The sequence below is a fragment of the Lipotes vexillifer genome, unplaced genomic scaffold (genome assembly GCF_000442215.2).
Source record: "Lipotes vexillifer unplaced genomic scaffold, Lipotes_vexillifer_v1.1 scaffold1038, whole genome shotgun sequence".
Taxonomy (NCBI): domain Eukaryota; kingdom Metazoa; phylum Chordata; class Mammalia; order Artiodactyla; family Lipotidae; genus Lipotes; species Lipotes vexillifer.
Window position 1 is genome coordinate 1,330,221 of NW_006780148.1, and position 24,223 is coordinate 1,354,443.

At 37.4% G+C, this 24,223-nt stretch overlaps 1 protein-coding gene across 1 annotated transcript in view; it reads left to right on the forward strand.

Annotated features, from left to right (window-relative positions):
• NDUFAF6 (NADH:ubiquinone oxidoreductase complex assembly factor 6) overlaps positions 1-17,719 on the forward strand; it is a 34,493-nt gene extending 16,774 nt beyond the window's left edge. Inside the window, exons 4-9 of the mRNA XM_007453253.1 lie at positions 2,852-2,908; positions 6,639-6,741; positions 8,494-8,627; positions 9,905-10,006; positions 12,487-12,543; positions 17,452-17,719. Coding sequence (XP_007453315.1) covers positions 2,852-2,908; positions 6,639-6,741; positions 8,494-8,627; positions 9,905-10,006; positions 12,487-12,543; positions 17,452-17,580 — 582 coding nt within the window. The 3' untranslated portion in view covers positions 17,581-17,719. The remainder of the gene's footprint in view (positions 1-2,851; positions 2,909-6,638; positions 6,742-8,493; positions 8,628-9,904; positions 10,007-12,486; positions 12,544-17,451) is intronic.
• Positions 17,720-24,223: the final 6,504 nt, after the last annotated feature.

Here is a 24,223-nt window from a genome sequence, read left to right on the forward strand (position 1 = left end):
AGGTTTTCAGCTTCTTATAAATATTTATTTTTTATCTTGATCTCCAATTTCCTTCAGAATCAGACAAAAGAGCTATATTTTGTGGTCAAGGAACTGCAGCTGTTATAGCGTCAGTCTTGAGTAAATAGGAGTCTGACTTTTCAGTGGTTAAGTATTTATTGAGTACTTTTCTATGCCAGGAATGGTGCTTGATGATGTGGTTACAAAGATCAAACAAGTCCTGCCCTACTCAGACATGTGCAAAATAAAACAAGAGCAGAACTCTAATGACTGAGGTATCCCAGGCTGATTCCTGGGACGGGGGAGAGAGGCCTGTAGAGAGTCCTGCTATGTAATTGTAATAATGCTGAGAGCACTTGGAAACCAACTCCATGTAGCCCTTTTAGCTTCTGTTAAGTTCCTGTAGGGCAAAGTGGGCTCCATTCTCCACAGATCCACCCTTTGTCACATAAATGTGTATTGATGATCATGTCAGCCTTTACATTTTAGTATCAGTGACATCTTAGAGTCTCAGTTGAAGTATAGGGTATATTCCTAAGACTTTGTTTCACTACTATATTTATTGTGAAAATATATTATACTTAGTGTTGACTTGGTAAGAAAACAATGTTTTAAAAACTTATTTGGAAAAAACTTCAAAATTTCAGAAAGGTTACAGAATTAAAAATAGTATAAGAACATTTCTGTATCCTTTACCTAGATTTACCTGTTGTTAACATTTTATCCCATTTGTTAATCATTTTGCGTGCTCACTCAACGGTGTGTGTGCTAGCATGCTCTCCCTGTATATATTTTCACACTCATAAGTTTTTTAAATCATTTGAGTATGAGTTACATACATCATGTCCCTTTGTCCCTAAATACTTTAGTATTTCCTAATAGAGACATTCTCTTATATAACCAGAATAGTTATTGACTTTAGTAAATTTAACTTTGATATAATACTTTTCATTTAATTTTCCATTCATATTCCAATTTTTCTTTTTCTTTTTTTTTTTTTTGGCGGTACGCGGGACTCTCACTGTTGTGGCCTCTCCCGTTGTGGAGCACAGGCTCCGGACGCGCAGGCTCAGCAACCATAGCTCACGGGCCCAGCCGCTCTGCGGCATGTGGGATCTTCCCGGACTGGGGCACGAACCCGTGTCCCCTGCATCGGCAGGCGGTCTCTTAACCACTGCGCCACCAGGGAAGCCCTCATATTCCAATTTTGTCACTTGACCCAGTAATATCCACTAATGTATTTTTCCCCACCAGTGTAGGATCCAGTCAGGTATTTTTTTGTTATGTCTTTTTAGCTTTAATCTGGAACATTTCCATAGCTTTTCTTTGTTTTCTATGACATTGATATTTTTGAAGAATGTAACCCTTTCTTTCTTTCTTTTTTTTTTTGGTAGTAGAGCATTCCTCATTTTGGATTTGTCTGATGTGTTCTCATGATTAAATGATTCAGGTTATGCATTCTTGGCCAGAATACTGCATAGGTGATGTATTCTCAGGGTATCACATCCGGAGACACATTTTGTCCATCTGTCCTTTACTGGCATTGTTCATTTTCGTTAACAGTCAAGATGTTACCTGGTTTTCCCAATGTGTAATCTACTGTAAATTATAGTTCCCCTTGTAACTAATCAACTTTAAGACAGTGCAAATACGCTGTTCCTCATCAACTTCTTGTGAAATTTCCTGCATTCATTGATGGTCCTTGTCTTATCCAGTCTTTACTATTATGATTGCAGAATGATAATTTCACAACTCTGATGCTCTGTTCACATTTACCACTTGGCACTTTACTATAGGCAAATGCTCTCGTTCTCCTATATTATTTATTTGTTTATTAATTATTGGTATAAACTCATGAATTCCTGTTGTTTTCAGTAGTTTATAACTTATTACTATACTTAATTATTTTGGTGTTCAAATAGTCCCATATTTGGACAGTGGGAGTCCCTTCAAACTGGCTTCTGTGTCCTGACATGCCTCCCATTGTTTTTTTGAGCACTTTCTATTTTCTGGTGCAATAAAATAGAATCATCTTGAATCTCCCTTGCTCCAGCTCTGGAATCACCCATTTTCTAGACTCTTGTTTCCTTTGCGGGGAGTGGTATTAGAGGCCAAGATCTGAGCACTAGGTGTTCTCTTTCCTACTAGAGTGTCTTAACTTGTAAGATAACACTGTACCCTGCAGATTGTTTTCTTTGGAGCTTTATTACTGTTTTCTTTTTGGAAAGTGTTTATTTTCATTAAATAGAGTCTTCCTTTTTATGGAAAAAAGTTTGTGTGTAATAAGTAAGCATAGAAGTTGGGGCATATCACATAGCAGAGAAGCTCCGCTCTGCTTAATTCTTGTTTTGTTGTTGTTTTGAAAGTGGAATCACTAAATTACCAATAACATAAGAAAAAAAAGACAAATTAGTGGAGAAGTTTTGGATATATTATCCTTACTTGGAAATGTTTTGAAATGTTTTCTAGGGACATTCTCTTTTTTCCCTAGTTCTTTAACATAGCTATCTATCTGGTGATGCCTTATTACAAATACTCCCTTACCTAGTTTTTTTTTTTTTTTGCGGTACGCAGGCCTCTCACTGTTGTGGCCTCTCCCGTTGCGGAGCACAGGCTCCGGACGCGCAGGCCCAGTGGCCATGGCTCACGGGCCTAGCCACTCCGCGGTATGTGGGATCTTCCCGGACCAGGGCACGAACCCGTGTCCCCTGCACCAGCAGGCGGACTCTCAACCACTGCGCCACCAGGGAAGCCCCCTTACCTATTTTTGTATTTGGTTTGTTTATGTTATTCAGGTCTACAGAAGTCATTTCCAGTACTTTCTAAAACTTACAACTCTTGTTTTTTTTAGGCTGTCAAAAGACATAATCTGACTAAAAGATGGCTTATGAAAATCATTGATGAAAGAGTAAGTTGAAATTGCTTAAGTCTTTTTCTTCCTTTTTAATCCTTAAGCTAATCTTCAGGGAGGAAATGTTTTAGTATGTGTATTAATATTTGGAGAAAGGAAACTTTTAGAGAACTGTACCATTTTATCTGTTCTCCATCACTGCATGCCACCCACCTCAGCTGCCCACCCTCGTACCTAGAGACAGACAAGCAAAGACAGGCACCCAGGCAGAGGCATGCGTGTGCACACCACACTCTACTAGTTTGTTTTTTTAAAACAAAGTTTTTAAAACAGAAAATTTCAGGCTTATATAAAAGTAGAGAGAATAGTGTAATATACTTCCGTGTGTCTGTCACCCAGCTTTAATAGTTATAAATGCATGTCCAATGTTATTTCATCTATATTCTACCAACTTCCCTCCCTAAACCCTATTAGATTATTTTAAAGTAAACCCCAGACATGTTACATACACATGTATCTTGAAAAGATAAAAACTTGTATAAAACAGATAATCAACAAGAACCTACTGTATAGCACAGGAAACTCTACTCAATATTCTGTAATAACCTAAAATGGGAAAAGTGTCTGAAAATAGATGTATGTATATGTATAACTGAATCACTTTGCTGTATGCCTGAAACTAAACACAACATTGTAAATCAACTATACTCCAGTATAAAAATTTTTAAAAAGAGAAAAAAACTTGTATAAAACATAACTATAATATGATTACCAGACCTTTAAAAAGTATGGATAATTCCTTAATGTCATCAAAACTTGAGTAGTTGTACACATATCATTATGCATACCCAGTGCTTGGATCTCTGTCCAAATAGAGGGAATAAGGAAAGTTCAACAGTTCTAGCAAATGGAATCTTATACTGAGTTCTTAGAACTAAGTTCTAGTTCTAACCAAGCATGCAAATTGCTTGATGACCTGGGCTGATTTGTGTAATGTTTCTGACACATTGTTGGCTAAGTGTCCTTGTTGGCCTGATATTTATCACATACTGTTGTCCTGAAAATGTAAGTTTACTTAGTTTATTTGGATACAATCTATTAATAACCATAGGCTATAGTAGTAATAATATAAACAAAAATGAAATGATGACTTTAACATTTAAAAAATTGCTCAGTTGGCCTATAGAATTAATTAGTACTAAGAAAATGTATTTTTCAGGTGTCTTCAGTTTTCATGAGGTACAGAAAATTTGAGAACTCAAGACAGAGATAATGGAAAATCTCTCTTTTTTTCTTAATGAAAAAATAGCAGTTTTTCCATTGTTTAATGGAAAATAACATTTGGCTTTTGTATGGAGGGATATTTAAAAGTAAAGGACTGGGATCAATCTCCCTGCATTGATCTAAAGATTCAGTATAATCCTTATAAAAATTCCAGCTGCCTTTTTTGGAGAAATTGACAAGCTGATCCTAAAATTCATATGAAAATGCAAGGGACCCAGAATCATCAAAAGAATCTTGAAAAAGAAGAACAAAGTTGGAGGACTCACATTTCCCAATTTTGAGACTTAACTGCAAAGTTACAGTAATCAAACTGTGTAGTATTGACCTGCCATAGACATATAGATCAATATATACTGATCATATAGATCATATATATTGGCATGGAATAGAATTGAGAGTCCAGAAGTAAACCTATATGTTGATAGTCGGCTGATTTTTGACAAGGGTATGAAGATAATTCAGTGGGGGAAAGAATAACCTTTTCAACAAGCAATGCTGGGACAATTGGATATCCACATGCAAAAGAATGAATTTGAACTCCTGTCTCATACCATATACAAAAACTAACTCAAAATGGATCAAAGACCTAAATGTAAGAGTTAAAGCTGTAAAAGTCTTAGGAGAAAACCTAGGCATAAATCCTTTTAACTTTCTGTTGGGCAGTGACTTCTTAGATATGAGACCAAAAGCACAAGCAATAAAAAAACAATAGATAATTGGACTTAATCAAAAGTAAAAACTTCAAGAAAGCAAAAAGACAGTCCACAGAATGGGAGAAAATATTTACCAGTTATATAGATGATAAGAGACTAGTATCTAGAATATATAAAGAACTCTTATAATTCAACAATAAAAAGACAAATAACCCAACTTAAACATGGGCAAAGGATTTGAGTAAACATTTCTCCAAGGAAGATATACAGATGAGTAATAAGCACCTTAAAAGATGCTCAGCATCTTTTCATGAGGGAAATGAAAATCAAAACCACAATGAGATACCACTTCATACCAATTAGGATGGCTATAATAAAAAGAATAAACAATAGTGAGTGTTGGTGAGGATGTGGAGAAATTGGAACCCTTCATACAATGCTGATAGAAATGTAGAGTGGTGCAGCTGCTTTGGAAAAACTGTTTGGCAGTTCTTCAGAAAGTTAAGCATAGAGTTAACATAGACCTAGCAATTTCACTCCTAGGTTGATATGAGAAATGAGAACGTATCCACACAAAACTTGTTCACAAATGTTCATTCATAATAGTCCAAAAGTGGGAACAACTCATAGTTGAATGAATAAACAAAATGTGTGTATCCATACAACGGAATATTATTCATATTTTCTTCAATTAAAAGGAATGAGATACTAAAAGATGTGCCAACATGGATGAACCTTGAAAACATGCTAATTGAAAGAAGCCAGATACAAAAAGCCACATATTGTATCATTGCATTTTTATAAAATATTCACAACAGACAAATCCATGGAGACAAAGTAGGTTAGAGGTTTGTCAGGAGATAAGGAAAGGGAGAACTGGGAAGTGACTGCTTAATAGATACAGGGTTCTTGCTGAGGTGATGAAGAGAAAACCTTCTGGAATTAGTGGTGATAGTTGTACAACTTTGTGAATATACCACAACCACTGAATTGTATACTTCAAAAGGGTAAATTTTATGGTATATGAATTATGTTCCAATTTGTTTTTAAATGTAATGGAGCTGGAGCATATTTTTTCCCCTGGGATTCATTGCTGGTGCCAGTTTCTCCTGATTGTAAAAAAGGAGGAAGGGGTGGAGGAATAACATTACCTTGGCCATCAAGTCTTTGTAAATGTATTATTATAAAAGTTGCTAGATGTTATAAGATTTACATTTTTCTGTTTCTTGAATATAGTGTGTTCTGGTAATCAACTGTTAGTTTATTGAGCATAGTTTCTTTTGTGGGGAATGGAGTGCAGGGCCTGGTTGTGATCTCCTTTCTTTTTCTAGGCACCTTTTCCTTATTAAGAGCACGGGCTTAATGATCAAAATATGTGGGTTTGAATCTTTTCCCCACCACTAATTTGCTGTGCGACCTTGGGCATATTCCTTAACTTGTTGGTAACTCAGTTTCTTCATCTGCGAAATGAAAAAAGTATTAATTCCTTTTGAGGGAGTTGTTAGGATTAAGGAGATAATGTCTGAAGTACTTAAGTAAGAGCTCAGTTGTCAGTTTCTCATGATACCTCAGGCTTTAGAAGGAAGTAAAAATTAAGCCAACCCCATGTCCGTGGTGATTTGTGCATTGAGGTTATTCCTGAGATATTATTTTGAGGGGTTATTTGTAAGTACTGAACATGTAGGACTTTAATATTTTAATTTTATTTTAATCTTATTTTACTGTGTAATAAACAACTTATGCTAAAAGTTTTTATTCTTTATTACTCAGTTCTTTAGGGCAAAAAAATTGTGCCTTTTAAAAATAAAATATTGACAATTCGTCAAGCAAATAAAGCATTTTGTTTGTAGGAAAAAAATTTGGATGACAAAGCATATCGTAACATCCAGGAACTGGAAAATTATGCCGAAAACACACAGAGCTCTCTTCTTTATCTAACACTAGAAATATTGGGTAAGTTTTTTTTTAATTTTATACTTCTGTTTTTTAAAAAAAACACCTTTTTTTCTTAAAATTGAAGTGTAGTTGGTTTACAATATTGTGTTAATTTCAGGTGTACAGGAAAGTGATTAATTTCAGGTGTACAGGAAAGTGATTCAGTTATACGTATATATATATGTATTTCAGATTCTTTTCCATTATAGTTATTAGAAGATAATATAGTTCCCTGTGCTACACAGTAAATCCTTGTTGTTTATCTATTTTATGTGTAGTGGTGTGTTATCTGTTAACCCCATACTCCTAATTTATCCCCCTCCCCTTCTTTCCTCTTTGGTAACCATAAGTTTGTTTTCTAAGTCTGTGAGTCTGTTTCTGTTTTGTAAATAAGTTCATTTGTATTATTTTTTAGATTCTACATATAAGTGATATTATATAATATTTGTCTTTATCCGATCTACTTCACTCAGTATGATAATCTGCAGATGGTAATTATTTCATTCTTTTTTATGGCTGAGTCATATTCATTGTGTGTGTGTGTGTGTGTGTGTACACACACACACACACACACACGCACGCCCCACATCTTCTTTACTGACTCTTCTGTTGATGGACACTTAGGTTGCTTCCATGTCTTGGCTATTGTAAATAACACTGCTATGAACGTTGGAGTACATGTATCTTTTCGAATTAGTTTTCATCTTTTCCAGCTGTATATGCCCAGGAGTGGGATTGCTGGATCATGTGGTAACTCTATTTTTGTTTTTTTAAGGAACCTGCATACTGTTAAGAAAACACCTTTTAGACTTCACTCTTTCATAATTTGACAGTCTAACCAGTTTAACACTGAAGTTTTTCTTTGCACCAACTAGAAAGGAATAGCTTTTTTTTTTTTGAGTAAGAAGGGGAATATAATATATACCTTTCTTTGGAATGGAATGTAGACTAATCACACTACCCAGGCTCTCATAAAAGGACTTTAGCTACCTCATGAGAATGCTGTAATTAATAATCTGGTAATTGCAGATGATTCTATTTTTTTATGCATCTCCTACAATTTGGAAGGCCTGTGGCCTGACTCCTTCCTTCTCTGTCAATAATACTTCCCCATGTTTAAAAACAAAAGGTAGAAGAAATAAAACTGTATATCTAAAAGTTTTTATGAGACTTGTCTTAAAAAAAAAAACTATGCCATTTAGATGGTATTTTTCCTACTTTGATTTTGTTCTAAGTTGGTGAGGTCTTATTGTAATGAGGAAATTATTTGGGACAAGGACAATATCATCAATTTGAAGAAGGTAATGTCACCCTAAAAGAATAACCCAAGTCCCTACCAAATTTCCCGGGCCTGTTCTGCCTGCACATTCAGTGACATGTTTGCCAACACAGTGAAAGGAGGGAGCAAAGAGCAGAATGTTTGTTAAGCATATACTTAAAATGAGGTCATATGGAAATTGCACTGAGGAGAAGAAATGCAAGACTTTCAGTGTTTTTCCACGATAGCTAATTAAAATTCCAAATGTGCTCTTGGTGTGCTGTACTCTGAGGAAAACTCTTTTATTTAAAAGTTGAAGTTCAGAAACCTGTTTATGGTAAATGGTCAGCTTGTCTTTGTGCCCAGTTTTGCTCTCATAAATCCTGTTTTTCAGATATAAAACATGGGAGAAACACCTTTTACATGTTTAGGTCATTTCTCTATGCTGCTTCTGTTGACTTGTTATGCATTTAAAGAGAAAAGAGCAGCCCAGTTGATTTCTAAAATCATAGGTATAAAGGATCTTCATGCAGATCATGCTGCAAGTCACATTGGAAAAGCACAAGGCATTGTAACTTGCTTGAGAGCAACGCCGTATCATGGTAGTAGAAGAAGAGTATTCCTTCCCATGGATATTTGTATGCTGGTAAGGCTGTTGTTTGTACCCTTTAATTATTTACCTCAAGAATATGGGGAGGGACGTCCTGTCTTGGTTCTCTGCTTAGTCTATTCAAGTGACCGTTTTGAAACACATGCTTGTTGCTTTTTTTTTTTTTTTTTTTTTTTGCTGTACGTGGGCCTCTCACTGTTGTGGCCTCTCCCGTTGTGGAGCACAGGCTCCGGACGCGCAGGCTCAGCGGCCATGGCTCACGGGCCCAGCCGCTCTGCGGCATGTGGGATCTTCCCGGACCGGGGCACGAACCCGTGTCCCCTGCATCGGCAGGCAGACTCTCAACCACTGCGCCACCAGGGAAGCCCTGCTTATTGCTTTTTTGCTCCAGAGTTATCAAGTTAGAATTTTATCAGTCAGGCATTTTAGGTCTGTGGTGGAGCTATGAGTAAGAAGGTTCAGAGAACCTCACTTGGTGTACTTACATGTTGATGCCTTACTCCCTTTCAAGCAATTACAGTAATTATTCCTAGTGGTCACCTTAGCCTGTTCTTTATTTTATTTTAAAGGAGGAAATAATCCATTAAAAAAGAATACTGTTTATGAGAACTTTTGTTTTCTGGAAGAGGTTCATTATTGTCTGTTCTATTAAACTTCTTATCTGTTTGTTTCTTGCTTTATTTTGTTTCACCTACAACTGTCATTAGTTAGCATCTTGTTGTATATTCTTCCAGGAGAGAGAGTGTCTGTGAGTGTGTCTATATACGCACTCACATACATATAGATATATTTTAAAAAACAAAATAGGGGACTTCCCTCGTGGTCCAGTGGTTAAGAATCCGCCTTCCAAAGCAGGGGATGCGGGTTCGATCCCTCGTTGGAGAACTAAGATCCCATATGCCACAGGGTAACTAAGCCTGCATGCTCTAGAGCTTGAGCGCTATACCTACTGAGCCAGTGCGCTCTGGAGCCCCTGTACCGCAACTAGAAAGCTCTCGCGCTGCAACTGCTGAGCCTGCGCAGTGCAACTAGAGAGAAGCCCGCACACTGCAATGAAAGAGCCTGCATGCCACGTGTGCTGCAACTAAGACCCGGTGCAGCCAAACAAAGAAACAAACAAATAAATAAATAAATATTAAAAAAAAGAAAAAGAAAACTGACATCATGCAAGCTGCATGGCATGGCCAAAAAAACCAAAAACCAAGAATACAGAATAGGCATTATACTGTATATACTGTTCTATCACCAGTTTTCTTGAGCTAGTTTTAATTGTGCTTTTTGAATCCTGATGTAATGTACCTTTCCCCACACAGCATGGTGTTTCACAAGAGGATTTTCTACGGAAGAGCCAAGATAAAAATGTGAGAGATGTGGTATATGACATGGCCAGCCAGGCACACTTGCACCTAAAGCACGTAAGTAGCCTCTTTTTGCCAAATCACTTAGGAAACTATCATTTCTAGCTGTGGCTACTTCTAGAGCATGGTTGTAGTGTTCTCCCTTTGGCAGTCCATATCTATCGCTCACTGAAGTCCCAATAGATTTATCTCAGGGATTATTACAAACTTTTTCTACTTTTAAAAAATCTCCTTCTCCCTCTCAGCTTCCTCAGTTAGGCTCCTCTCTGATCCGTCCACTCACTATTTCTCTCTCAGGGGACAGTGTGTCTTTCTGCCTTGTCAAGGCTGATGCCTCTTCTGCTCTTCCAGGACCTTGCATCGTCAGCGGTTCCCAGCTGGTATTTTCAGTTGGCCTTTCTGATAACTTGCCCCTTTTATCTTCTAGTTTGTTGCTACTGCCTTCTGAAGTTACAGGCAGCCCACTGGACCCTTCTGTTTCTTATTTTCCCCTCCCAATTAACCTTTTTTGCATAAGTATTCTACATTCATTTTACCTCAAGGCCCTCACCACCATGGCACCATTCACCATACTATAATTTGGCTTTCATCCTGCTTACTCTAAGAATAATCTCTAGTATATAATCTCCTTACTGCCACATTTAAAGAAGTGTCTGATTGGTTGCATTCTTAAACCTTCTTGGTAGCTTTACTCTAAATGCTTCCAAAATATGAGCAAATGTAACTTATCTAGGTTGCTCAGTCAAAATAGTTTCTGAAACTAAAATGTACATGTAAGTTATTAGAGCCCAGAAAGTACAAACAAGTGATTACCATATTTAATATAACTTAAATATATTAAAGCTATAATATTAAAACTTACCAACTAATTAAGCTGTAATGTCATTGAAAAATAAAGAGTGATTTAGAGAGGGTAGATGTTTTATATGTATATGTATGTATGTGAATGTGTATATGTATGTATATATATATATATATATACACACACACATACATACACACACACATATAACAGAGGAAGAATCAACTAGACTTGATAACTGATTGGATTGTAGCAGAATCAGGAAGCAGGAAAGTCGAAGGCTGCATGGAGTTCAAATATAGATGGTGATGGTGCCAGTCAGAGACTACAATAAAAAAGCAGTGTTGTGCTGGGTGCTGATCAGTAGCTGCTGGACATCATTGAATGTAAAGGGATTAGAGGGCATTTTGGGAGGTGGGCTAAAATGCAGATTGTAGGATTGAGACTTTAAGAGGAGGTCAGAACTGGAAATATAGATTGGGGAGTCATTCAGGTGGAAGATTTATGTTTAAAGCTCTAAGTGTGGCTATGCTGTTGTCCAAGGAGAATATACATTTAAACAGTAAGACCAAAGGCAGAGCGAACCTTGAGCCCACCTCCATTTCTCAGGTAGGAGGAGGAAGGGCCATTTAATAGGAAGAAGCAGAAGGAAAGAATGATCGAAAGAAGTGGGAGAACTCGGAGTCAGTGTCTTGGAAACCTAGGGAGGAGCAAGTTCCAAGAATGGGGAATACTGAAGTTTTGCATTTTTTGGAGAGATTGAGAGAAAAGATAGGTATGATGATTAGTAAATTATGGATGGTCTTGAAGAGAGCAATTGTAGTAGATGGGGTAAGTGAGTCAGGAATAAGAAGCAGTATCTGACAGTTTAAGCAAAGACCTTTAGACAGAAGTGGGCTTGGTGAGGGCTGGATGATGGGCATCAGCCTGAGTGGATCAGGGCTCTGTAGTCCAGAGTAGTAGGGTGTTAGGTTGGATAGATGAGGTTAGATTCAAGATGTGTAGGCCTTTGAATTCCAAGATGAATATTTGGGACATGATCTATCAGGGAGTTAAGTTAAAGAAAGAAAAAGTAAAACAGTGACTTTAGGACATGAATTTGGCTGGTTCTGGGGCATGAATTAAAGGTTGGGGAACACAGAGGCAGGAAGATCAGCTAGAAGGATCTTATATTCATCTAGACAGGAGGGAGTGACATCCAAGCTGGGGAGGTGCTGGGACTTGTATGCAAGTACAATTGACCCTTGAATAATCACAGGGTTAAGTTAAGGGCTCCAACCTTCCACGCAGTTGGAAATCCACGTATAATTTATAGGTGGTCTTCTGTATCCACGGTGGATGCAACCAACCAAGGATCATGTAGTGCTGTAGTATTTACTGTTGAAAAAAGTCTGCGTGTAAGTGAACCCATGTTATTCTAGGGTCACCTGTATGTCTTCATTTACCCCTTACCACAGAGGTGGGGGTGTCAAAGTTATAAGGCAGTTGGAAATGTCAAAACCAAATGTAAGAAAGAAGAGAATTCTTAATTTAGTACCTTTTCCTGATTCCTTTAGGTTTGGCAAATTAATCTCAACTGGCAGGAGATGAGAACTATTTTCTTGCTTTCGAGAGCATCCCTAGCAGTGCTGATTTAAACTGCTGGTGTTGCTTTGTGTTCACTTTCAGAGGGAGAGTGTTTATTTCCAGAAATATTTGTATTTCAAACCAGTTTCCTTTTGTCTTCCTTTTTTAGGCTAGGTCCTTCCACAAAAGTGTTCCTGTGAAAGCATTTCCTGCTTTCCTTCAGACAGTAAGTAGATTAACAGAGAAGGTTGTTTAATTAATGAAGCAGATGTGTATAATTTTTTTTTTCTATTTTATAAGGTTCCCAGTGCAGTTCTTTAGTTTGGAGTCTTTGTTTTGTTTTCTTCCCTATGGTATGTTTTGTTAGTTACATTCTGCTTTTGGTGAAGGTCATGCCTCTGTTCCCCAGAGGCAGGTGAGTGGAATTGTCATTAGCACTGGCTGCAGCCATACTGCATCATTTTGAATCTGCTTTGCCACTTACTAGCTGTGGAACAAGTTCCTTAATCACTATGTACCTCAGTTTATTCATAGGTAAGATGGGAATCATAGGAGAAACCACCTCATAGGAGTGTTAGGCTACTTATAGCCATATAAGTATGACTTAATAGTCTATTTTTTTTTTTCTCCTTAGTGACCATATTGTAGCACTGGTTCCCGAAAGTGGTTCGCAGACCAGTGCTGAGCTGGCTGCATCAGAATAATCTGGAAGGCTTCTTCAAAAATACAGATTCCTGGGGTCTTCTTACTAAATAAGACTCCCGAGGTTGGGAAGGGGAGCATTTCTAAGAGGATCTGTGATTTAAAAAAATTTCCCAGGTGATTCTGATGTGTAGCCTGGTTCAGGAACCATTGTGGTAAAATACATAAAGAAATGAGAATAGCTTCCGGTTAGTAGCACCTACTATGGACAGGTTCTGAGCTAGGTCATTGCATACGTTATTCCTAGGTGTGGTTTACTTCATTTTATAGATAGAAACCAAGGTTCAAAGATTTGTGATGTTTGAAAATGGAAAATTCATGCATTTTCTACAGTACCAAACATACCTTCTACATTTTTCCCTAAAATATATTTAAAGATTCATTTCTATCCTTTCACATCTTCTATCCTGGGGTCTCAGATCTGAGTGTTTGAAATCATTTTCTTTCTTTTCTAGGTTCATTTATTATAAAAGTAATATGTTAATGTTTTGGATGTTCACATAAGAGGAGGCAAAAGAAATTAGAATGCTCTCACAGTTCTATCCTTTCCAGAGATAATGTCTGTTCATCTTTCTGGACTTCTTATGTTCATGTAATTATATATGTATTTTTTGTATAAATGAGGTGTCAAGCATCTCTTTCTGTGTCAAAACATTGTTCTATATCACCATTTTTAATTGTTATTTATTTGGTTATTTGGTGATGTACTATCATCTCTTTTGTCTCTCTCTTTTTTTTTTTTTCTATTTTTTTCTTTTCTTTTTTTTTTGGCTGCACCACACAGCATGCAGGATCCTAGTTCCCCAACCAGGGGTCAAATCCACACCCCATGCAGTGGAAGTGTGGAGTCCCAAGCACTGGACCTCTGGGGAAGTACCCCATCACCTGTCTTGACTTATAAGCTCTAAGAAAGTTCAAGACTTTGTCTGTTTTGTTCACTTTTGTGAAATAGGTTGTTCTCAACTCTGCTTGTCCATTAGAATCACTTGGGGAACTTTTAAAGCAAAACAAGGCAGTATTGGGCCTGTCCCCAAACCAGTTAAATCATTTCAAAGAGGTTGGATCTAGGCACTGATACTTCTTAAAAGTTCCCCCAGGAATAATGAAGTGCAGCTAGGCCTAAGAACCACTATCTTAGGCTAGTGGTGTGGACCCCAGGCCAGCAATATATGCCTCGGATATTGTTAGAAATGTAGATCTTGGGATCCACCGCAGACCTAATGGATCAGAAACTCTAGGGGCTGGAGCCCAGCTCTGTTTCCGTCCTGTGCCAGGAGAAAGTGGAGGAACTACATGGCAATTTCCGAGGAGCTGCTTCTGTCCTACACCCTCAGTCCAGCTGGGGCACATCTCTTCTCATTTGTTTTATATATGGAGCATCTGTTAATTACTTTGTTCAAAGAAAAGGTTTTGCTGTTTAAAAATGGTTTGAAAATGACTAGGGTAGAGTATATTGTGCTCTATAGATGAGGTTTTAAGAAGCTATATTCAGAAATTGTAACATCTTTTTTTTTAATGTCGGTTCATTGGTTTATTTATTTATCTTTGGCCGTGTTGGGTCTTAGTTTCTGTGCGAGGGTTTTCTCCAGTTGCGGCAAGCGGGGGCCACTCTTCATCGTGGTGTGCGGGCCTCTCACTTTCGTGGCCTCTCTTGTTGCGGAACACAGGTTCCAGACACGCAGGCTCAGTAGTTGTGGCTCACGGGCCTAGCCACCCCGCGGCATGTGGGATCCTCCCAGACCAGGGCTCGAACCCGTGTTCCCTGCATCGGCAGGCAGATTCTCAACCACTGCCCCAGGGAAGCCCAGAAATTGTAACGTCTTTGAGAATTTTGCAATGAATTTGTTACTTTGAGCAATTTATTTACCATTAACCATGAACCAAATCCTAATTTGTGAATGCCCAGTTGAGCTCTAATTTTGAGGTCATGTTTCATCTGTATTTTAATGGAATTTTCTCCTAATTATAAAATCATTACATTCTCATAATAGAGATTTGGAAAATATAAAAAGAATATTAGAAGAAAATAACAATCACCTACAATTCCCAGACCCAGAGGTAAATGCTATTTACACTGTTCTTTCTTTTAAATGGATTTCTGTATATATTTAAAGTCACAATTTATATGGCAGTGTCCTAGTTATCAAACATTTAACCACACCATTAGAAATATTAATATAATATTTGATGGCTGTATAATACTCTCTCATGTGCTTGTATCTTAATTTCATTAACTATTCTTTATAATTGGATATTATAAAACTATTAAAATGAACATGATAAAGTTCTTAGAGATAGAATGTTAATAACAGTATATGAATTAATTAAAAAAAAAAGCAGGTTACAGAACATTATGAATAACATGAGCTCTTTTTTCCAAAAATAAAAGGGAACATGTGAAAGTACACTGAAATATCTTCAAAGTTTTTTCTCTTAACGTGTTTTTTATTTGATATCTACAAATGAATATATATGTATGCATGTATTATAAAGCATAACATAATGAACACCCATGAACTCACCACTGAATCCAGGAACTAGAATGTCACCATTAAATTGCACTCATGTGTTTTCCCAGTCTCATCCCCTTGCCTCTGCCTTCCTCCTCCAAGTAGCTATCCTGAATTTTGTATTTATTATTATCTTGCTTTTATTCTAGAAAAGCTTTGCCCTATTTTATGTATTCCTAACCAAAATGTTGCCTTTTTTTTTTTTTTTTTTTTTTTTTTTTTAAAAGAGCCAAAATAATACAGCTATAATAATAAAAGCAACATAATAATTAAATAGAGCCATAATAACAAAAGCAACAAATCTTAACTACACTACAAAATTCTATTTGATTTGTCTCAATCAGAAACTCAGTGGATCTTATTAACACAGTTGTTTTTCTTGGTTTAAAAAATTACAGTAACCAAAGATGAAATAAATAGTTCTGTATGATCATGGTTTTTTGTTTTAATTTATTTTTTTTTTTTTTTTTTTTTTTGTTGCATTGGGTCTTCGTTGCTGCGCGTGGGCTTTCCCTAGTTGCGTAGAGCGGGGGCTACTCTGTTGTGGTGCGTGGGCTTCTCATTGCGGTGGCTTCTCTGTTGTGGAGCACGGGCTGTAGGCATGCGAGCTTCAGTAGTTGTGGCATGTGGGCTCAGTAGTTGTGGCTTGTGGGCTCAAGAGCACAGGCTCAGTAGTGGCACATGGGCTTAGTTGCCCTGTGGCATGTGGGATCTTCCCGGATCAGGGATCGAACCCGTGTGCCCTGCATTGGCAGGCGGATTCTTAACCACTGTACCACCAGGGAAGTCCCTTAGGTTTTTTTTTTTTTTTGAGCTATATAAAAATGGATCATTTTCTGTTTATGTCTTCTGGGTTACACACACACACACACACACACACACACACGAGTGTTTCTAAGATTTATCCATATTATTGCATCTAGCTACATTTATTTCATGGCAGCTTAATATTTCATTGTGTGAACGTTTATTTTTTTGTCAAAGAACTTCTGGATTGTTTCCAAGTTTTTTGCATCTGTGCACATGAATGCACATGTTTCTTGCTGTACATGTATATAAGTGCAGGATTTCAAAAGTAGAGAGTGAATTTGTATGTACACTCATCCGTTTTTAGTGTATAGAAGTCTGGTAGGACACAATCCTTTGGACAAGCATATGCTCTCTGTGGGTCACACAGGTTGTGCTGCAGAACTCTAAGAGGAGCTGTGCACGCGGGCTGAGAAGGCGGTGGGGCCGCTTCACATTGTGCAGTGCAAAAGTAGGTGGCTTCTCTGTTTAATAAAAATTTACAAATTAATAAGATTGAAAAGCATAAAGAGCACTGCCCATCGTCAGTGTTTTCTATCCTGGCCCCCGGTCCCAGAGAAAGCTTTGTCAAGTTTTGTGTGATGGGGGGAGCATGGTGTGACGTTTATAGGGACCTGTGATTGTTCTCCCTCGCTGCAAATTGTTTTCCAGCAAGAACATGGACACCCTTTAAACTTTTTCACAAAATAATTTTTTAAAGAAACAACTTGAGCTCCCCCTCATGGCACTGTGTGTTTCTGTGTGTGTGGGGTGGTGGGGGGGCGGTGGCTTCATTTTCCTCAAATGAAACACCCCTTTTGTATTCTACAGAATCTAGTAATAAGACCTGGCAAATAATTTCTCTGTCACATTTTGGCCAGAACACTAAATTATGATCAGAATTGGCTTGATGTTTCTAGTACTAGATCCGTGACATAGTTTTACTGGCTTCATAGAAAACTTCTTAGAAGATGTCTTTATTCTCTCTCTCTTTTAAAATTTTTATTTACATTCTTAGTATGTAGAAGACCATCTCAGGAAAACTAAAATAGCCTTAATACCTGCTGGGTTTGTTTTTGTTTCTTTTAAAGACTTAATCATTCTGTGATCTAGTGACCATTATTCTCTTTTTTCAGGTTGCTCTGGAGGACTATTTAAAGAAAATTCAACAAGTGGATTTTGATATATTCCACCCATCTTTACAGCAGAAGAATACTTTACTTCCATTATCTCTGTATATTCAGTCATGGAGAAAAAGATATTAAAATAATTTCGTGGCACTGATATTTACTTTTATTAGTTTTACAAAAGTGTACTAGTTTAGGGTTCTTGTTTACAAAGAACAGGAACTGTTTACATAAGGAGAAAATTCACTTATTGGATGAGTGTGTAGGTCACAGAATTAATGAGAAGTTGCTGTGGGGCCGTGATGCCCAGATTCTGCTGCAGGCACCGCCCTTGTCACCAGCAGCCCAGACAGTGTCTGCTGTGCCATCCAGGCAGAGTCTGAGCCCCAGGAGGGAGTATGGTTTTAGCTGTGCTTAGGCTGCAGGCCATGCTTCAGCCACCAGAGGGCAGGGGGAAGCATGTCTCCTCCCGTCCTCACCCTTAGAGAAGAATGGGGAAGGGGCTCAAGAAGTACCAGGTTTGCATGCTGAGCAGCCAAAACCCAGGCGTCCAGGACAGCTGGGAAATGCATTTATTTAGGGATCATGAAGGGTGAAGTTAATATTTGAGGAGTGTCAGTCGCTGTGTTGAGGGCCTTATATCTCTAACGTTTAATCTTTACCACCCTGTGAAAATTTGTCCATGATGATAAAATAACTTCTTTCAAGAGCTTGAACCCTAATTTGACTTTAGATCTGGCCGATTTGAAGGCTTTTACTTTTTTGTTTACCCTTTTTCTTCACTCTCTATTACTGAGCATCATCATCATGAACAAAACTGTATTAACAAATTGGCTGGGCCTGTGAGCCATGACCGCTGAGCCTGCGTGTCCGGAGCCTGTGCTCTGCAACGGGAGAGGCCACAGCAGTGAGAGGCCCGCGTATCACACACACACACACAAATGTGTATTAATGTAAATTAAATTAACAAAATTGTATTGAACATTCATTAAGGGGATACTACATTTTAAAAAACTACTATACTAGTTGAGCTTCCCACTAAAAAGCTCTGTGCTGTATACTTTCCAGTGTTCTCATCTGATCTTCAAAACTGTGAAACAAGGAACATTTTTGGTAATTAAACATTTTTAATTATAACATACATACTAATTGCAAAAAACAAAATTGTTTACATTGCTGGTAGTTGGCAGATCTGGACTCTGAATGAGTCTCTGACTCCTAAAACCAGAATTATGCCCTAGTTTCCTTTTCCTTTCTTTTTAGTCGTCATGTTTCCTGCCCACTCCCACCTCTGTTGTACCATTTCTCTATGCCATCTCAAGCCTTTGGTTTCAGCCATGAATTAGTGCCTACTTCAATTGTGAATTAATGATGGCTTAAAGTATTACACTTTTGCAAATAAAATTCAAATGGAGAGCTGCTTGAGGGCAAGAATACATAGTTTTATTCATCTTGGGATTCCCCCAGCACCTCATATGGCTTCTGATTTAGAGCAAGTGGAGATTAATAAATGTATAAATGAATGAACATACAATGCTGTTGTTTATGTTAGTGTACTTTTGGTTTATACTGATGCTGAAAGAATATCCTCTTATTTAATCCTGTGGCTTTAGAGAGCTTAAAGCTTATCTAAAAGAGGAAAATCCAGGGAAGTGGGACACATTTCCTCTTGGGATTCTGAATGGTCCAGAGTTGAAAATTCATTAGGAATAGTCTTTATTAGTAAGAATTGTCTGTGGCTCTTACCAGGTTAAATCTGGCAGCAATCAATCGCTAAGCATCTTAGTTCCTATCTAAGAAGGGTTAAAAAGAGGGGTTTAAACACTCAACTGGATTACTGGATTTTTTACTGGCTCAGAAGCCAATTTACTTTAAGTAAATAATTTCAAAATACTTTCTAAGCCGTTTGAAATTTGATGCTTAGAGAGTTGGATGAACTGACGTTTCCAGTCTCCTAGAGATTAAGATAGGGTCTTATTTGGTGACATTTACTGTACTATTAATTTCCTGGCATAAAATATACTCCCGTAGATGGTGCCAACATTGTTTTTCATTTTTCAGATCTCTTTTTTAGAGCATTTAAAGGAGTCAGATACATTTTCAAACCATTTAAGATGTATTTTGATATTGAATAGGTAGAGAGCAACAGATAACAAATATTAAGTATTAATCTCAATGTAGGTAAAGTTGCTTATCATAAAATGCATTTGAGTAGTTCCAAATCAGCTGGCATTATTTTTTCTATTCGTTAAATCTCTCCTTTTGATGAAATTAAGTTACTCTTGAGAAATACAACAGCAGTTAACCCTTAGCACGAACTTGGACAGGTGATGTGCTCTTGCGCTCCTAAGCTTTAATATTCACAGAGCAGTAGGTCTTTATTTTACAAAGGATAAAACTGCCTCAGTTCAAGGTCACACAGCCATTAGAACTAGAGCTGGATGCCAAACCCACATTAGTTCAATGCCAAAGCCCACAACCCATATATTTTTACTATTCTTGAGATTGTAAAATAAACAGCCAAGTTTAAAAGCTCAAGGGCACAACATTTTTCCAGAAATAAGTGTTACTGCATAAATTTCAGGTACAAATTAGGTTAAGATTTACTACATAAATTCCAACTACAAGTTAGAGAAATAAGTAAACAACTGAAATAGATATTAAGTGCTGGTCACTGGGTATATATAGGAAGGACACGTAACCACTTTGGAGGTCAAAGTTTTCTCAGAGGAGGGGGCGTGTGAGGAGTTTCAGGAAGGTCAGGTAGGAAGCAGGGTTTGGGAAGGGGGTGCAGATGTTGTGGGGAGGTCCTGGCCGAGGAAGCAGTCGGAACAAAGGCCAGGAGGCCAAACCAATAGCCTCTCTAATATTTCATTTTTTGGCTTCAACTTACCTAAGTAAAAAGCATATAATGTAACGTCCAGAGTTCTTAGGAAAGTTTGTGAATAAAAAGTGGCTACATCTCTTGGTCTAGTGAAACATTTTGACTTAAGATCACAGACTTGGGAGTTTATATTTCACCTGTTTCACCAAATGCCTAGGTGTCCTTGGATTTGTTTTAGCTCATATAAATAGGACTTCCCTGAAGACATGGCCTGATTGATTGCCTTGTCCAGAAAGATCCACAGAGTTGTAAACATTATGCTGACAATTACTGAAAACAAAACAAAACATTGTCCTACTGTTTGGAGGACTAATAATCCACATACACCCAGAATTGGGAAGGATGTCGGAGGTAGACTGGAGGGAACGGAGAGGAGATGGGGAGTCATTGTGAAAATACCTTAAATAACACTTAACTCTACCTGCTTTCTCCTATAATGAACATGTATTTCTTGGAGTATAACTGCAAAGTTCTTTCTAAAGAATTAAGATCTTCAAATGAGAAAGATGGTGGTAATCAAGGAATGTAATGAAATTTATGGAGAGGTGAACAGATAGATGGTCAAATTTTTACATCATGTCTGTTTATACCAATTTAAAAAGTTTGATCAACAAAAAAAAGGAATAATGTTTGGCACATTTTAAAATATGTAATTCATTATGTAGTTTAAGCTGAATAAAGGAATTTTGAAAGTTTAGATACAGAGCAGTATAGTGCTATGAAGTGCTTCTTTTAAGAGTGTGGGCTGTGAAGGAGCCTGACTGGGTTCAGTTCCCAGTTCCACCACCCTAATAGATGTGTGACCTCAGCAAGTTATGAGAACCCTCCTGTGCCTAAGTTGTGCCTTTGTAAAATGGGCAAAATCATAATATCAACCTACACAGTTGCTGTGAGGAGTAAGTTAATACTTGCAAAGTGCCTAGCAGAGGGACCTACACGTAGTAAACATTAAACGACGTTGTTAATCTTAGTATACAGAAACAAACCGGCAGCCTGAACCAAATCAGGTCTTCAGGCGTATTCTGTTATCCGGGCATGGCATTTGAAAAAGAGTGAGAAATTGAATGCCTTTAGACAGGACAGGTACTCTCCATTTGGCTACTATCTCACACCCAACCTGATACATAAATTCGTGTTACCTGCTTACTCTGTAAGCGCTCGAGTTTGCAAGCAGTGGTTTAGGAGAATTTGTGGATGATGATGTATTAATAAGTGATCACCAACCGGAGGCTGGTTTCACTAAGCATAGCCATGCTTTCTCCCTGCAAGCCAACTGTATTTTAACTATTGTTTACATTTACACATCTGCCCCTCACTCAGCCAAAGTTCTTTTGCGTGCAAGACAATGTTCTGTTCATCTTTGTGTCCCCAGAACCTATCATAGATCCTGATGCTACTCCATAAATCTTTATGGTCTGAATGAACATACCAGAGTATAAGGTGGGGTAGTGGGATCCGAGGAAATGGGTTGGGGCTGATATGTACAGGACAAACTGGAAGTTCATGTCAAAGATGTGGTGGGCAGGGCTTCCCTGGTGGCACAGTGGTTAAGAATCCGCCTGCCAATGCAGGGGACAAGGGTTTGAGCCCTCGTCCGAGAAGATCCCACATGCCATGGAGCAACTAAGCCAGTGTACTACAACTACTGAGCCTGCGTGCCACAACTACTGAAGCCTGTGCCCCTAGAGCCCATGCTCTGCAACAAAGAGAAGCCAATGCAATGAGAAGCACATGCACCGCAACGAAGAGTAGCCCCCATTTGTCGCAACTACCGAAAGCCCGTGAGCATCAGCGAAGACCCGATGCAGCCAAAAAAAAAAAAAAAAAATGTGAGTAGACAGTGTATGTGGTGTTCAAGCAACTATTATCAGGTACAGTTGGAAAGCAGGGTGTGAGGAAAGAAAAGTAAGGCTGGAAAGGTAAATCATAGACATATTAAGGTGTTTGGATTTGAAGAATGGCATGGGATTTGGAAATAAATCACAAATGGTCCATAATACATATATTTTGTGTATATGCTTATCGTTTGCGTTATTTCTAGTGTAATCGTATCTTTGATAAGTGTACCTTTTGAATCAGATATGAGATAGAATATTTTTATGCTTATTTGATAAGTCTGTGGGTTGACTTTTTATTACCTGGTACAAATACTGTTTTCCTTTGAGTTACCCTTCTCTCATTAAACAAGTCCTGCCTTGGTGTTCTGTGTGTTTTCCTTTTTATTATTAATCACGATTAATCTTCCCAGCTTAGTTATATAATAATAACCTGTGTGTTTAAACACAGGCCTACAGATTGAATTTCTCGGAGAGCAAGTTTTAGAGCTTTTTAAAACCACAAGATCTCTTTTATGGGTGCTACAAAGAGTCTTTAGGACTCAACATTAATGATTTGAGAAGCTATTTTACTATATCTTACATTTGTTTCTTGCTGCAGTGGTTTTATCCTATGTTAATCTTCTAAGTGGACTAATAAGCTGAGAAAGTTCTCAGGCAATATAAAGACACCTCCTCCACTCCTTTCTTATAAGCTATTCCATGTGGTCATTAGAATTAGATCTGTTTGAGTCTTGGTTAGGGAGAGTGTGTAATTCTCTCTTTACTGAGAGATCATTTTCTAAAATTAATGTATTTATTTTCTTTTTACACAAGTTACTTACATGTGCTCATTGCAGAAATCTTGGGGAAAAAATAAACACAAAAGCATAACAGAAAACCTTTTTAAAATCAACTATAATTTTACCAGGTAAGAAATAACCACCATTAACGTTTTAGTCTATGTCCTTCCAATATTTTCCTTGGCATACATATAATATACAAAGTTGGTATATTTTGTGTAGTTATTTTTTAGTCTGCATTTTAGCTTAATAATACAATTTGAAAAAGAGCATATTGGAAAAATATTCTTAATTTTTATTCTAAGAACATTATTTTAATTTAGTGGGAATATGTTATCTTTCTTATTTTGCAATTGTAATCCGAATATAGCTAAGGCCTCCAGCCTTCTGAAGTCAAATTTTCCTTTAATAACTGAAGTCATTTAAGCCACCATTCCATGTAATGTTCTGTGAAAAGCTAGCATAATAGCCTTTGTCAATATTTATAAGGATTTCCTGGGTAGAATGGAACACAGGATTTATGTACTTACATCACTTCTCAGAATAGTTTACTTTGTCGTATTATGGATGAATTTGAACATCTTTTCATATATGTAAAAGCCATTTGATTATCCTTTGATTTAATTCTTTATATTCTTTGCCTACTTGAAGACTATACAAAAATCTTTTCTCCCATGATTTAGTATTTTTTGTGTTTTGATTTCTTACATGGAATGAATTTGAAGCAAGCTGTGAGGTATAGATCCACGTGAACCAATATCATCAGCCATCTTAGGCATATATTCAATTAACATCTGTATTTGACTCTGAAGTGTATTTTAAATACATTAGAGGAGGTCACTTTTTGAAGAAATGTTTCATAACCCCCTTTTATTAAAAATAAAAGACTCTTTGAGAAGTGAGTCGTCACACTCGATCATTTTTCATAATTTTTTTTTTTAATTACTGTTTGTCCAAAATGGCATATTCTGGAGCATCAATCAAACTTTAGTCCCCCCCATCAGCTTTCTCTTTCACCGTCTTGGTTTCCTTTTTTTCCCCCTCCTCAAACAGTGAAGAGGCAACGGAAGAGAGGAGAATAAGCCTGTAAACCACACTGCAAGTTAGCATGTGCCTCTGAGCAAAAACTTGAAATAGAGTTCTAAATCATCTTGACACTCTTTTCTTCTTTAATTTTTTTTCTCTTGGCTTTGGACAGATACGACGTAAAACAAGATTTCCATTTTGTTTTCTGATTGGTTAGCTCAGATATGAACCATAATAAACAAGAGAAGTGGGCA